Source organism: Anabrus simplex, chromosome 11 (genome assembly GCF_040414725.1).
Source record: "Anabrus simplex isolate iqAnaSimp1 chromosome 11, ASM4041472v1, whole genome shotgun sequence".
Taxonomy (NCBI): Eukaryota; Metazoa; Arthropoda; class Insecta; order Orthoptera; family Tettigoniidae; genus Anabrus; species Anabrus simplex.
The window spans coordinates 110,989,468-111,005,175 of NC_090275.1; the positions used below are offsets into that span (position 1 = coordinate 110,989,468).

At 39.9% G+C, this 15,708-nt stretch overlaps 1 protein-coding gene across 1 annotated transcript in view; it reads left to right on the forward strand.

Annotated features, from left to right (window-relative positions):
- LOC137502681 (uncharacterized PE-PGRS family protein PE_PGRS54-like) overlaps nt 1-15,708 on the forward strand; it is a 119,623-nt gene that overhangs the window by 35,449 nt on the left and 68,466 nt on the right. Inside the window, exons 3-4 of the mRNA XM_068229622.1 lie at nt 7,182-7,284; nt 13,200-13,385. Coding sequence (XP_068085723.1) covers nt 7,182-7,284; nt 13,200-13,385 — 289 coding nt within the window. The remainder of the gene's footprint in view (nt 1-7,181; nt 7,285-13,199; nt 13,386-15,708) is intronic.

The window sequence follows — 15,708 nt, forward strand, 5'->3', positions numbered from 1 at the left end:
CAGTGAGGAACCATGGTAAGTTTCATTATACATTCTGGCATTTACTCGGTTTTTGATTGATTTAGTAGGTTTTCATTAACTCACTGTGTCGAGCAGGGCATTTACCCTGACCACTTTGCACCCGTTTAAAATTCACATCCCGGAAAGTTCCAAAAGTAATAATGCTGTTCTGAAAAGGTCTTGTTTGTCCGCATCATCAGGTCATAGGCCTAGGAAGTTGCTTTTGGTTTTGAGTCAAAACTGTTAAAAATACGTTTTGTCCATCAAGAATCATCCATTCATTGTAGGTGACCATAGAAGCAAGCCCTCCATTTGTGCTTTGTGTCCATGATCTTCTCTATCTTAGAGCACATATCTTGCCTGGATTTTCTTATGCACATCCCATTTTTGTAGTTCGGACCAAGAATGTTGCAGAGAATCTTTCTCTCCTTTTACTCTAACTTAGCGAGCACACATTATATTAATTTATGGCCATTTGAAACCACATTAACCCTCCTTTAGTCGCTCACAGAGATTTCCTCCGGGCCGATTACATTTTGCACGGTACTGAACTTCTCAGTTGAACTGTTGGTCTTCCCACCCCTATACGAGGATGGTTTGAAAAGTTCTCGGAATCACCGCTAGATGTCAGTGCTAGAGCAACGAGGTTCCCGCGCAATAATCACACATCCTTTGTGAGTGAACATGTGGCGCATCAGTGCTCTAGCTGCAGGAGTGTGGTAGTGACGACCCTTTGTTGTTGTTCCAGCGTAGTGATTTGTGACAATGGAAAAAACTGAGATTCGAGCAGTGATTAAATACTTTGTAAAGAAAGGTATGAAAGCAAAGGAAATTCATGCCGACTCTCAGAACACACTGGGGGACTCTGCTCCTTCATTTTCAACTGTTGCCAAGTGGATCAGCGAGTTTAAATTTGGTTGGGAGAGCTTGGATGATGATCTGTGTAGTGGATGGCCAAAAAGTGTTACGACCCCAGAATTTATCACAAAAGTGCATAAAATGGTCACGGAGGATCGTTGACTGAAAGTGTGGGAGATTGCTGAAGCTGTAGGGATGTCTTCTGAATGGGTATATTATATTTTAACCGAAGAATTGGGTATGAAAAAATTATCCGCAAGATGGGTGCCGCGGCTCTTGACATTGGACAGTAAACGCACCAGATTGGAAATGTCCGAACAAAGTCTGGCCCGTTTTCAGTGCAACCAACAAGATTTTTTGCGCCGGTTTGTGACTACAGATGAAACTTGGGTCCACTACTATACCCCAGAGACAAAACAGCAGTTAAAGCAGTGGAAACATGCTGATTCACCACCACCAAAGAAAGCAAAGGCAGTGCATTCGGCCGGAAAGGTCATGGCCTTAGTTTTCTGGGATGCAAAAGGCATTCTGCTGATAGATTATCTTCCTACTGGTCAAACAATTATGGGGCAATACTATACAAACCTCCTAGACCAACTACAGGAAAAGATACACAAAACAAGGCCTGGTTTGGCAAGGAAAAAGGTCATCTTTCATCAGGACAATGCTCCGCCGCACACAAGTGTTATTGCCATGGCAAAACTTCATGAGCTGGGGTACGAATTGTTGCCACATCCACCTTATACACCTGATTTGGCACCATCAGACTTTCATCTATTCCCCAAGCTGAAAATTTTCCTCGGTGGACGGAGATTTTCTACAAGGGAAGAACTGACAGCAGAATTGGAGAGGTATTTTGCAGGCCTGGAGGAATCTCATTTTCGAGATGGGATCAAGGCATTGGAACATCGCTGGACCAAATGCATTAGTTTACAGGGAGACTATGTTGAAAAATAAAAGCAGTTCCACCGAGGTAAGATACTTAATTCTAGTACATTCCGAGAACTTTTCAAACCACCTACGTACCTTTCTCCTTGTTCATTTGGACTTGTCCTGTCAGCATTTTGGCGTGATCGTGTGAGCGAGTGTAGGATCATTGTTGTGACAAGTGACACCACCTGTATGTTTCCTCCGTGTGCAAATAAGCAAACAACCTTATATTTTAGTGCACATTATTTATTTTCTAGGTTGATGACTTTGTGGTTCTGTACTTCTAAACGTATTTTAGAAAAATATTATTTCATATTTCATATGATGTGATCGTCGTAGGTAATATCATAAGACCATTCGTCACAGTTAAGATCTACAGAATTCCAATTTTAGATCAAACAAACTGTGTAAGAATAACCTACTAATATTTAAAAGGGTTTCTTTTAATTATACCGAAGAATACTGCAAATGAACATGCCAAAACAACATCTCAAAGGATGAAAATTACGCGTATTTTTAGCCCCAGAGGTTACCTCCGTGCGCAACGAGTAACGTAATAATTTTTGCGCTACTAAAGAAGGGTTAAAAACAATTACTGGAAGCACGTGCATGTTTTCACACTGTTGATCATGTGTGTGCACAATTGTAATAATTGTGAACATAATTTCATTAAATAAGAATGCAGTTCTTGCATTATGTAATGTGTTAGTTATTTCTTGACAGCAGTGTCAATGCCAAAGAAAATACTAGTTTCATCCCATGCTGAGAGACAGGTCTGCAAACAGGACATTTGTGCTCCTACATAACACACTGAAAGAATAATGTCCGTCAGCTCATGGGTATATTTGAACCCCCAAAATGATCAATCCACTGTGTAAAATATATTCCATTTTCCAAATAGTACTAGAAATGTGATCTACATTGTTTCAAAAAAATAAAAAGCTGTGAATTAACTGAATAAAGATAACACAAGATAAACACAGTTCGCTGTAGGTGTCTGCTATGTAACATTTGAGTGCCATGTTGGAGCAGCATATTCACCTGCACATGTGGCCAGACAAAGCTGAAACACTAGCGTGAAACCAGTCAACAAATGGACCTGGGCGCATTTTCCAGCAGGTCACCTTGAAGGCACCTCCTTTCCTCTCCTCCAGCGGGATATCACGCTGTGTCTGGCCAATCTCATCCAAGTCATTGTGATCCATATTTTTGGCATTTTTCCAAGTCAAATGTTTTAAAAATCTTTTGTTCAGCCTCTTCTCATCCATTCTAATGAGATGTCCATAAAATTTGTGTCCTCTCTTCCTCATTGACTCAATCAATCTTTCGCTTTCCCGGTATAGTTCTCCCCTTCCTTGTAAACTATACTGGCCATCCATGATCGTTGGATTCATTATCTTATGGAGGATCTATCTCTCAAATTTCTGTCCTCTCTTAGTCCTGATATTCCTGTCATTCAGAGGTATTCACTAGCATACGGACACTTGGTTTTAATCACTATGTTGTAGTGTCTTAGTTCAGCTCACCTTGGGATAGCTTTTCTCTTGTATAAAGCATGTGATCTGCAAAAAGCAGCAGCCATCTTCTCTCTCCTGTTATAGTTGGCTTCTCTTTCACTGGTTTTCAGCTGTATTATTTCCCCAAGATACTTGAAGCTGTCATCTCTTTCTATCTTACCATGTTCAATCTTCAAGTTACGACAGGCTGTTTTGATGTTGGTATATATTTGTTTCATTCAAAGGAAATTTGGAGTCCTGCTTTTTCTGCTTCTTGCTCTAGTATATTCACCTGCTCTGTACCTGGGTCAGTGTTTCTAGACAGGATCGTGAGGTCATCTGTGAATGCAAGGCAGTTGATCTTGATACCATCTTTTGGTCCACCAATGTACACTTGGTTGAGAAGTCCTTTCTTGTCCAGTTCTTTTTTCTCACTTGTGGATGATTTTCTCCAAAACACAGTTGAAGAGAACTGGAGATAGCCTATCACCCTGTCTGACCCCTGTTTTGATTTCAAACTTCTTTGAGAGCTCCTCAAGAATTCTACTTTTGAACGGTTATCCATTAACACTTTCAACACTATGCTCATATGGGATACGGGTGAACTGCTTTCCGGGTTGTGGACAGCGCTCATATGCCATACGGGCATGATTTTCATGCATGCTTACTAGCATACAGATCCCGCCCCTTGCTTGGTGGTGGAATTTTATTTAGTGTCCATTAGAATGCAGCAGTTATTGGGAAGTTCAAACAGAAGCAATTCAAAGGGTAGTGTCTCCTTGCCATGACCTCTACTGAAGCACTTGATGTGCCGGGTGCTGAGTGTGCCAAACCTGTCGCACTGTCAGTTGTGTTACTGTACAAATATGTCCTCATGCTGGCTCAATGATAGTGTTATCTTCGATATTTTATCAGAAGATGCGGGTTCAGAAATAGATGACATTGATGAAGCCAGATCAAATATCAATTGGCAGTTTGGGAAAGATTTTTATTTGTTATGCCACTTTCGAATGCAAGTTTTTACCTCCAGTATTGTCCGACTCATTGGCTGAATGGTCAGCATACTGGCCTTCGGTTCAGAGGGTCCCGGGTTCGATTCCCGGGTGGGTCGGGGATTTTAACCTTAATTGGTTAATTCCAATAGCTCGGGGGCTGGGTGTTTGTGCTGTCCCCAACATCCCTGCAACTCATACACCACACATAACACTATCCTCCACTACAATAACACACAGTTACCTACAAATGGCAGATGCCGCCCACCCTCAGCGGAGGATCTGCCTTACAAGGGCTGCACTCGGCTAGAAATAGCCACACAAAATTATTATTTATACCTCCAGTATTTTACTCCGAATACAAACTAAAAAAAGTACTTCACCTCTCCAGAATTTTGGGCTTAGTTTTGGTTTAGATGAAAAGATGATTCACCTGTACTGCAAAAGGAAAGTAGATGGTGGTACAAGGAGTACAAGGTTGAACTGTGCATTGCCCAATGTTTTCAGGGCTACTATACCAAAACAAATTATTCCTAAATAGGTACATTTTGTATTTCAAATGTAATTGTGTTTATTTGAGGCTTAAGTAGCCACAGTAAATGATTCATTTTTATAGTTTAAGCAGGATTAATAGTATAACTTGAGTGTAAAAGGTTTTTCATATATTTCATATATATTATATACTAGTATAATTAAATTACATTAGATGTATACTTCCTGATTGATATCTTTATATGATACAAAGTTCACTGCCAGGGTGCATGTTGAAAGTGTTAGTCTGAATAATCATTTCAGTTGTTCTGGCGTCTACTCTGAATTCTACCATAATGTAGAACAGCACTCCATGTTGGCTGAATCGTAAGGTTTTTTGAAGCCTATTGTTATTATTGTTGTTGCTTCCCCCCACCCTCACCCCCTCCCCACAATTTTGTGCCTAACTAAGGAGCGCGATTGAACTTACTTAGCAGATTAATTTGCTTTCTACCAAGCTCGATAGCTGCAGCCGCTTAAGTGCGGCCAGTATCCAGTATTCGGGAGATAGTAGGTTCGAACCCCACTGTCGGCAGCCCTGAAAATGGTTTTCCGTGGTTTCCCATTTTCACACCGGGCAAATGCTGGAGCTATACCTTAATTAAGGCCACGGCCACTTCCTTCCCACTCCTAGCCCTTCCCTGTCCCATCGTCGCCACAAGAGCTATCTGTGTCGGTGCGACGTAGAACAACTAGCAATTTGCTTTCTTCTCTTCCTAGAATCTCCTCATCTGTGTTTATTTTTTCCATTCTTCCATCCTTGCAGTTGTGGTTCTCATCTTGGGTTTTTAAGAAAAATGATGTTTGTTCACCAACGTTTTAAAGCTATGCCTATCCCATATAATATCACTTGTTAAGCTAATTTCTTGAAGTTCTTTCTCAATTTTCATTATCTAATTATTAGCTGCCTCTGTGGATCCGTGGTAGAGTGTCAGCCTCCGAATCCCAAGATAGCGGGTTCAAACCCGGCAGAGGTAGTCGGATTTTTGAAGGGCGGAAAAAAGTCCATTCGACACTCCATGTCGTACGATGTCGGCATGTAAAAGATCTCTGGTGACACATTTGGTATTTACCCGACAAAATTAATTAAATCTCAGCCATAGACGCCCAAGAGAGATCCGGTTTACTCTGTCTGCCATCTAGCGGACCTAGAGTAAAATGGAACGTCGAAATTGATGAGCAGACAGCCAGATGGCCTCAAATCGAAATGTCTGCACACGGTAGCTGAGGCCATATGATTATAATTTTTTTATCTAATTATTCTTGAGGAGGCATTATTAAATATCTTTTCAGTAATTCTTTCATTGTCCATTCTTTGAATAATGCCATAAAATTTCAGCCGTCTTTTTCTAATAGTACAAGATGCGTTCCATAAATAATGCGAACAAATTCATAAAAAATCATTTATTGAATATATTCGTACAAATAATAAAAAATCTTCAAAATAGCACCCTCTTGCATCGATACACTTCTGGAGGCGGTGTTTCCAGGCCTGGAAGGCATCCTGAAAGGCCTTTTCCAGAATGTCCTTTAGAGTCGATGTAACATGCGCCTGGATTCTTTCAATCGTGTGCCAATGTTTTCCTTTCATGACTCCTTTTAACCGAGGAAACAAAAAAAAGTCAGCAGGAGCCAGGTCAGGACTGTAGGGAGGCTGGGGAACCAATGGGGTGTTGTTCCTGGCCAGGAAGTTGTTGACAATGAAGGCACTGTGACTCGGCACGTTGTCGTGATGAACTTTCCACGTGTCCTTGATGTCGCTTCGGCAGCGCGAGACCCTCCTTACAGTCTTTTGAGCACTTCCAAGTAGAAAGCTGAGTTCACTGCCATGTTTAGAGTTTGTGCTATCAATTGAAGGCTCAGCCATCTGTCAGAGTTCAAACAATCGCGCACACGCATCACGTTTTCGTTGACTCATGAGGTTGATGGCCGTCCACTGCGACGTTTGTCGGTGATCTCCTCTCGGCCCTCCATGAACGACTTGTGCCATCGGAAAACTTGTGATTTGGACAAGCAATCAGTCCCAAAGGCCTACTGAAGTAATGGAAACGTTCCAGTGCCGGACTCCCCAAGTTTAATGCAAAATTTGATAGCGTACCGTTGCTCTACATAACGATCCACTGTGCCGTGTTACATGAGCTCAAAACGGGCTTGACGGAAACGCACGTCCTGACTCTCCGGCAGCTTGCTGCCGAATGAGACAAAGAGCGTTTGAAGCTAACACCCCCCTCCACCTAGCCCAGCAAGTTAGAACACGCTGCGGTGTACAGTTGCGTCAGAAAAAATTGGTCGCATTACTTATGGAACACATGTTGTATTTGATATTTTCTCAGATTGCTGGTATATTAACTTATTATGTCAATTTGTGTTTCAGATCACAAATGAATGTTCTGGAAATGATGTCAGGATTCTTGACCGCTGCATAACAGAAATACTCAGTGGACAAGCGGAACAGTTTAGAGAATGTACTCAACAAGGTATGACATTATTTGTATGTATGGTCATATCATGTAATTGTCCACATCACTGAACAGTACATGGCACAGAGCGAGTGACTGTCAGCTTGCATTTGTGAGGCCCGAAATTGTTTTTTCATGGTTTCCCCACTTACACACCAGGCTGCTCTCTTCCCAATTATTTCAACAACTATTACAATTTACAGTTTACAGTTTACATGAGGGTAGCATTTAGTTATTAAATTTCTTTTATACCGGAACATCACACATGACGTTCCACTGTCGTGGCGTTACCTTTAAAAACCCAAAACAGTTTGAAATAAATGAAAGGAAGGTAACGTTATACTAAAGTGAAGAGGTACATCTAAGGAGAAAAATATTTACGTATAATCATGGAGCAGAGCATCTTCAGTGGGTAGCCCCCTCAAAAACACTTCTGAGAAAGGGTACCCAACCTACAGATGAATATTCCATGATGAAGCGGAATGAACGAGACAGTCCCGAGGAAAATATTACTTATAAAGATTAATTCGAAAGGCGTATAACATTTAATTTACAAAACTAACTAACTAAGGTGACTTACCGAAATGGCTAAGTCATAATGATAACATTTGGAAGCAGAAGGAAACACGGGTACGCTCCGGCAAGATATAATTAAATGAAATACTACATCTGAAACTGAATACCTGAAAAGTTAAAAAAAATAATCAAGTGCTTACCGGATGGCGGGGCCAAGAAGACCCGTACCTTGGAAGGTGACCGTTCCCTTCAGTGGTCAAACAGAAAAGACGCCCTCGCAGAGCAAGGCTCCAGCGACAACGCTTCTCTCCGGAAATTACGAAATCTTACCATGGCCAATGAGCGTACAATGTTTTCCTTCACCTACCAATCACATTCACTTTTATTTTCTCCAATTGGAGCACAGGAATTAGTGCTGACCAAGAACATTTGGGAATCCTCTAGAAATTACGAAATTGATGCAACTTTACGAAACCGGAAATCTCCCACGCCGATGTGGCGCGTGTGGTACTGTATGCACCAGAATTATCATGACAATCAAATAATCTTAAAATCATATTAACTTCAAACAAATCAAACAATTCCAAAATTCACATACTGAGGAGAAACCAAAACAAACAAATGAATAAATACTTTACATACATAATTCATCGCCGTCTTCCGAGTCCAAATAATCAAATCCCAATAATCACAACATTCTCCCCCCCCCTTTAATTTGGAACACCGCTCCAAAAATAAAAATTTTATTCACAATTTTAGCAGTCCAGTTTCTGCATAGTTTAGAAAATAACAAAACACCTAAAAAAAACGCTGAAAAACAAAGGAAAAATGTCACTGAAAACAAAGGACATATAACAATGTTCATTGAAACAGGAAGCACATAAAATATACACTAAAGAGATTTTTAAAAAAAATTCTTTTTACTGTTCTTATGTTCATAAAACACCACACTGAAATTATTTTCTTAAAAAAACTCAAACGTTCCCGAAAAAAAATTTGTCACAAAATAAGAGATATCTTTTGGATTGAGTTCTTGGTTTTTCTGTTTTATTTACACTGTAGCACCACAAGTTCTTGCTGTTCATATGACTGACGACGCGGCCATTGTCTTCAGCCTCCACATTACAGTTCAAACTGGGTGACTGCGCACAGCCTTGCACGACTGGCGTCATTGGCATATCCGGTTTACAGCGCAGTAAATTGACATGTCCAAGTATAGTTGAGAGCACGTGCCATTAATGGCCACGTCAGTGTATGTCTGGTAACTATACAGAATTTTGGCATGGGATGATGGTCACCACCATGCAAATGGTATCCCTTTGGACTAGAGACGTCAAGTTGTCAGGCAGGAACAGAAGTTGTCACCTGTACCTCTGGTCACTGGGATGCAGTGCAGAACGGCAGAGCCCAAGACATTACGCGCCTCTCCACTAAGCACGACAAAAGAAATGGGGATAGTATCCCCCTCCGGCCACTGCAACAGAAATTTATCCGCAGCAGACAGGGAATATAAAAAGCTAAAGCCACCCTGGTGGACAAGAGCTTGGAGGCACCTAACCGGTGTCTCCTCGACCTTCATTTGGGAGGTACCCCCACAGGTTTGGGACTATCTTAGCCCACCCCCATTCAGGTAAGCACTATGGATACCTTAAGATGAAAATTCGGAAATAGTTTAAAGAAACTCAAAAACTCTACCGGAGTTTACTCTGATTTCACAATTTTGACAACAATCCCTAGTTACGAAGATCTTAATTCTACCCCACAATACATACTAAATTATATCTAACATGATCATAAATGACCTTTCCATTACAACTAAAGAGACTTAACTAAATAATTAACTATAAAACCTGAAAAATGGTGCGCACCAATTAATTAAAAATTTGCTTACAACTAATTCCTTATCACTACCCCAAAACAAAATAGTTTCTAAAGTATTATCTCATAACTAGGGAATTTTTATCTGAGATAAATGCACACGGCTGATCCTCTTTCTTTCAGGATCACTGACTAACAATGACACAGGGGTTAAAAATTTCAAAATTGTGCAGGGACCTCGAAATCTGGGGGATAACTTGCTAATTACATGGTCCGCAGCACTACCATAAATAATCTTATTCACACTGAAAAAAATGGCAGTTTAGGTGAAGACCTAAATTTAAATTTTCAAATTTGTGTTATAAGTGGTCCTATCTTAATGAAAATTGCTATGCAAAGTTGGGAAATAAGTCGCTACAATCTAGGCCATAAATAATTTTATTCACGCTGAGTGGAATGGTAGTTTAGGGGAAGGCCTAAAGTTTAATTCTGAAATATTTGTGTTATTAGTGGTCCTATTGACAAATACTACATTACTATGTTCGTTAAATGTGAGAAAATGTGCAGTTTTTCTTATGAGTGAGTATTTTATATGATAACATTGCTTTTAATACCTACATTCCTACTGATGATTTTGTAATGCCCTAAGTTAACTGTAGTTAGGAAAACCGCAAAGAGAGTCCTTCTGTGAATCCCGTTGCAAAGCACGAGTACATCAGCTAGTAATTAAATAAATCAAAGTAGAGAATTAGCTTAGAAGACAACAAAGTTTGCACATTTTTCAAATAATTCCTGGTTTCAAGCAGCTAAAAATATATGAAAATGTAATTTCCCCCCTGAATCACCACAACTGTTCAAATAGCTCTTCTTATTAATCCCATCCATATTTTCTCAGCTTGTTACAAGCTCCATCAGGAGAGTGGGCTTCCGTCCTGATGTGCAAAGTGAGAGATAAGAAGAAAGCTGAGAGAGCCTGTCTGCTTGAGATGGCAGCACTGCTTCTCTACCTACCTACTGAAACCATTCAATACCATGCTAATAGACATATCATGAAGCCCAACAAGACATGTGTGCTGTTTTCCACATCATTCTATGCAATATTTGGTTGTAACAGCATTTTACGCCCGGTCCAAGATACAAACGGCACCGCGTGAGCTCGGATGCAGAAGCTCCAAGTGCGCATACAGAGAGGGAGAGCTATAAGTACAACGTGGCCTTGATATTGGGCTCTCTATTGTGGAAGCGAGTGCGAGATAAGACGCTACACTCAATTGCTGCCTATGTCAGGGTTTTAACTTGAGAACTGGATATTTCCACTGATTTCCCTGCATACTCTTGGATACCAACCCACAAATTTCATGGATTAAATAATAATAACAATAAGGAAATTTTGTCACAAGCCTAAGAAATTTACAATTAAGAGATCAATAAACTTGGCATAATTTGTAGTATTTGCTAATGTAAGAAGATGAATTACTTACTGAGCACATTCTTAATGATGCAGTTCAGATAGACGTGTAGTGATGGAAACCATATATCTCTAGTACTTTTCTCACTGCAGATAAGGGACTCCCCATACCCTCTCCTTTGCATGCAAAATGTAAGAAAATGCTTTAGAAATTACCAGTAAACCTGTCATGTGATTTACACGAAAATTTATCAGTAGATAGAGGATGTCAAGATCTATCAAATGAATATCTATTCTGTTGTGATTATTGGGATTTGATTATTTGGTGAGTTTCGATGTGGAGTCCTTGTTCACTAAAGTGCCGATTGACTCTGTCATGTCTCTCATTGAACACCTGTTCCCTGAGGACATTACTAAGCTATTTCACCACTGCATGACGTCCAGCTATTTCTTGTGGGGTGGGAATTTTTACAAACAGACGGACGGAGTGGCTATGAGTAGTCCACTTTCACCCGAAGTGGCTAATTTCTTTATGGAGCATTTTGAGGAGGAGGCTATTGTTTCGGCGCCCATCAAGCCTATGATATGGTGGAGGTATGTTGATGTATTTGTGATCTGTACAGAAGGTCCTGAGAAACTTCATCTATTTACAGACCACCTAAATCAGCAACATCCATCAATAAAATTCACTATGGAGATGGAGTCGGACGGATGCCTTCCTTTCTTGAATGTTCTAGTAAGAAAGAAACTGGACGGCTCCTTAGAACATACCATCTATCGTAAGCCTACCCACACAAATCGCTACCTTCATGCAGATTCTCACCACCATCCAGCACAAAAACAAGGCATCCTCACGACACTCGCCAAGAGAGCGAGACGAATTTGTGAACCATCACATATCCAGATGGAGATGGACACGCTCAAAGTCGCGTTTAAGGGTAATGGTTACAGCGATTTGCAAATTCATAGAGCCCTGCATCCCAGAGAAATGACCAAGCAAATCTCACAGAAGGAAGAAGTGAAGGGAACTGCCTACTTGCCTTACATTCACAAAATCACAGATCGAATTGCCGAGGTCCTCCGCAAACACAATACAAAAATCCGTGTTTGGCACTGCCACTAAAATTGTTCACAGTCTGAGTAAAACCAAGGACAAATTGTCCACACTTTTACATCTTGGGGTATACAAAATTCCCTGTATGTGCAGCAAAGTAAATATTGGCCAAACATGCCGGTCCATGGGTACCTGTATCAAAGAACGTGAACGTAATATTCGTCTCAACGAACCTGACAAATTGGCAATAGCTGAGCACGGTCTATCGTCGGGTCATGATGTCATGTTCCAAGAAACTTGAGCTCTTACCCACACTAGACACTACAGGTCCAGGATTATATGGGAAGCTGTGGAAATACGTAGAAATCCTAACAATTTCAACAGGGACACCGGGTCCCAATTAAGTAATACCTGGTTGCCAGCCATAAAGAATTTACGTAGGTAGTTCCCTTCCCTGCCTCTTCACTATTGTTATTTAGTCTCAGTGTTTTTCCAAATTCGTATGTTGCTCGTCGCCAGATGTTTCATTCCAGGCTTATGTCTATGTCTTACACCTGTCATATGTTATGCAAACACGTTATGTGAACCGCTTAGTCTGATTGTGATAGTTCGTTCAGCTTCCGCTTCGAATGCTAGCGTTTTTCCACATCCTGGGGACCATCTGGTGGTGAATGAATGTACCATTTCCATTCCTACTTCTATTATAACATTCCAAATTCAAAAGTGTCATTGTTTAAGAAGCCTTTCTCATGGACAGTCGAGTATTCTTCTGAGGACACAGATCACAGTTTTCTGCAAAACGTTAAGAATGTCACCTTATTTTCTTGACACAGCACAAGCCCAAAAGCCTATACAATATCAATTCTTTGATTCTTAGTTTGTCAGTTTAGTCATTCAGCTGCATATTTTGTGCAGGAAATTTTATTTTAATATTTTATTTGATTAAGATGTACAACAAGAGAGTCATGGCCAAAAGTTTACAACTGCTTCATTCCTTAATTTATTTTTGTTGGTTTCCTGAACAGATCCTATGTTTTGGCACTGTGTATGGTCAACTAGGTAATGATGTCCTGGTTGAAATCTTATCTCTTGGTGATGTCAGTGCTGCTGCTCAACTCACTCTGTTACTTGTTCCAGGTGACGACACTTCAGAGGGTGAAGGAGACGCAGGCACTGCTATCTCATTCGATGCGGCTGAGGCTACAACTCCATCTGAAGGAGATGAAGGAGGTACTAATCGTCGTGGAATATTCGGGCTTTCCTTCCCTCGCCTACGCCTACCTCGTCTACCTGGTCTACCAGGTCTCGGAGGACGCAGACAAGGTATGTGACAGTGAAAGATATTGTTAAAGTAAAGTAAACTCGTGTCCTCATCCCGAGGTGGTGCAGCCCTTTTCAGGCACAAACCCCAATGGAGGTGATCTGCATGTACCATTTCAACCACATAGCAGCTCTCCTGTCATTTTAAAATTTCTGGCAGTACCGGGAATCAAACGTGGGTCCCCTAGGACGGCAGGTAATACGCTATGGAGGCAGACATTTTTAATGTTGAAAACATTCCTTAGCAGACAAAATATGGGTCCCCACACTACGAAAAATGTAAAATTAAGCAATTTCCTCAATTGTGCCGGAAGTTGACGTGTTTGGAAATGTTTCAAATTGTGTCTTGGATAGCTCTATCAAACTAAAAAACAACATTCAAAAATCACTTCCGGCTTAATGCAGTTCTGAAAAAAAAAAAGCCTAAAATCACTGTTTCTTTACTCGTTTTCTTTTTTATTCAAATCGTAGCCAAATTAACTTATTTACATAATTCTTTGTGAAATATATTCCTTGGTTCAAACCCTTAGGAGTTTTATGATTTCTTTGAAGAATGTCCACACTGAATGTTGTTATAAGGGCTTAAGTGAAACTCTGTATTGACTCACATCAGCGCTCATAGTGGCAGAAGAAGGCAAACTGCTAATCTAATTGATCAGATAATGCTGATTAAGAAAAGGATTGTAATTTTTAGGAATAAATAAAGAATATATTCTCACGCTTTATTATATTTTATTTACCTGAAATTCGTAGCTCATATCCCTTCAAAGATTTCAACATTGATTTGCTTTCCTGAAGGGCTAGAACTGTGGCAGGAAGCTAGAAAGGAAGATGAGAACTAAGGTTGACAGGTGTACCATATTATATGGGATTTCCCGTATTTGAAGGTCTGAAGTAGTGACCCGTTTTAACAGCGTATGGGACGCACTTTTACTCCGTATTTGAACACCTCACTTCTGGCACGGTTAAAATGGCCTGTTTACAGCAGCATTTACCGGTCCTAAATTTCCATTCGTTATTCTTCATCTAGCAAATTACAAGATATTAGAATCTAGCGATTCTACACTATGATCGAAACGTGTAGTAGAATGTCAACTTAGCCAGCATGAAGCAAACATAGAGCTGTTGAACATTTCCTATTGCACAACATGACCTGACAGCAGTTCATTTCCACTCAATGGTCTGGTTGGCATTAAAATTAATTTAATCTACATTTGTAAATTCTAACATTCTAGAAGTGTAACAACAATTTTAATGAATCAACTGTCAATATTCTTACGTGAAATAAATTTTAAGGAACAGGACAAACTTTTAATTACATCATAATTGCCAGTTATTATTAGAACTGTCCATTTATTAACTTAACCATTGTGGAACTGTCTGTATTGACTACAATCTCTATGAACATATTGTTGGTCCGTATTGAACTGAGATAACATATAAATAATGTACAGTAGAGTTTTCCACCTATTCAGTACTAAGTTGTATTTACAGTATTTACATTATATGGGACTAGTTTCAACCCCACTCGGGTCATCATCAGCCGTATTAAAACATACACAAAATATATGGCGAAATCCTAAAACATGTTTTCTAGCAGTAAGAGTCTTATGAAAATTTAATTTTACAATATGAAGTGTGGTTGAAATGTTGCAAATGAAAATTAAATATTACTTGTGATGTAGGTGGTTAATAATTAATACAAGTACATTATATATGCTAAGAATTCTAGAACAAAAGTACAAATAAGGTGCTCTGTGTTGTTAAAATTTATAGACTCATGGAATTCAGTAGGTCCTGGTGATACATAACGGTTGTGGACCGAGTGCTATGGCAATAAGAATGAACACAAAGTAAAATGACACATATATAAAAATATATAGGTATGTACAATGTCTAAGTAACAAAATGTGTAGTTGATACTCTCTGTAAGAAGAGTCGACTAAACACTGTATCAGCTTAAGCAGATAATTTGGCCCATATTTCCCCTTCCGCCATCAGTCGCACATTATCAGCTAAGCTACACCCACCACAGCACAAGGTAAGTGTCCATTCATTTTGTGTTAATCTTTCCCTTTTCCGTGCACTTTGCTTTTTACTGGCCATTCTCAATTTTAATAGGTCCAATTTGTTTTCCACTATGAACTGAGAATTCCACCAATTAATATCATCATGCGCAGTGTCCACTTTCTTCTAAAACAGAATTCAACAACTTCACATTCTGCACAACAATCAACATGGCTTAATACACCAACATCACTCTCTTCCACTGTGAACTTCGCTGCTATCAAAGTCAGTCAGAACCCTTAACAATGCCAAATGCAGT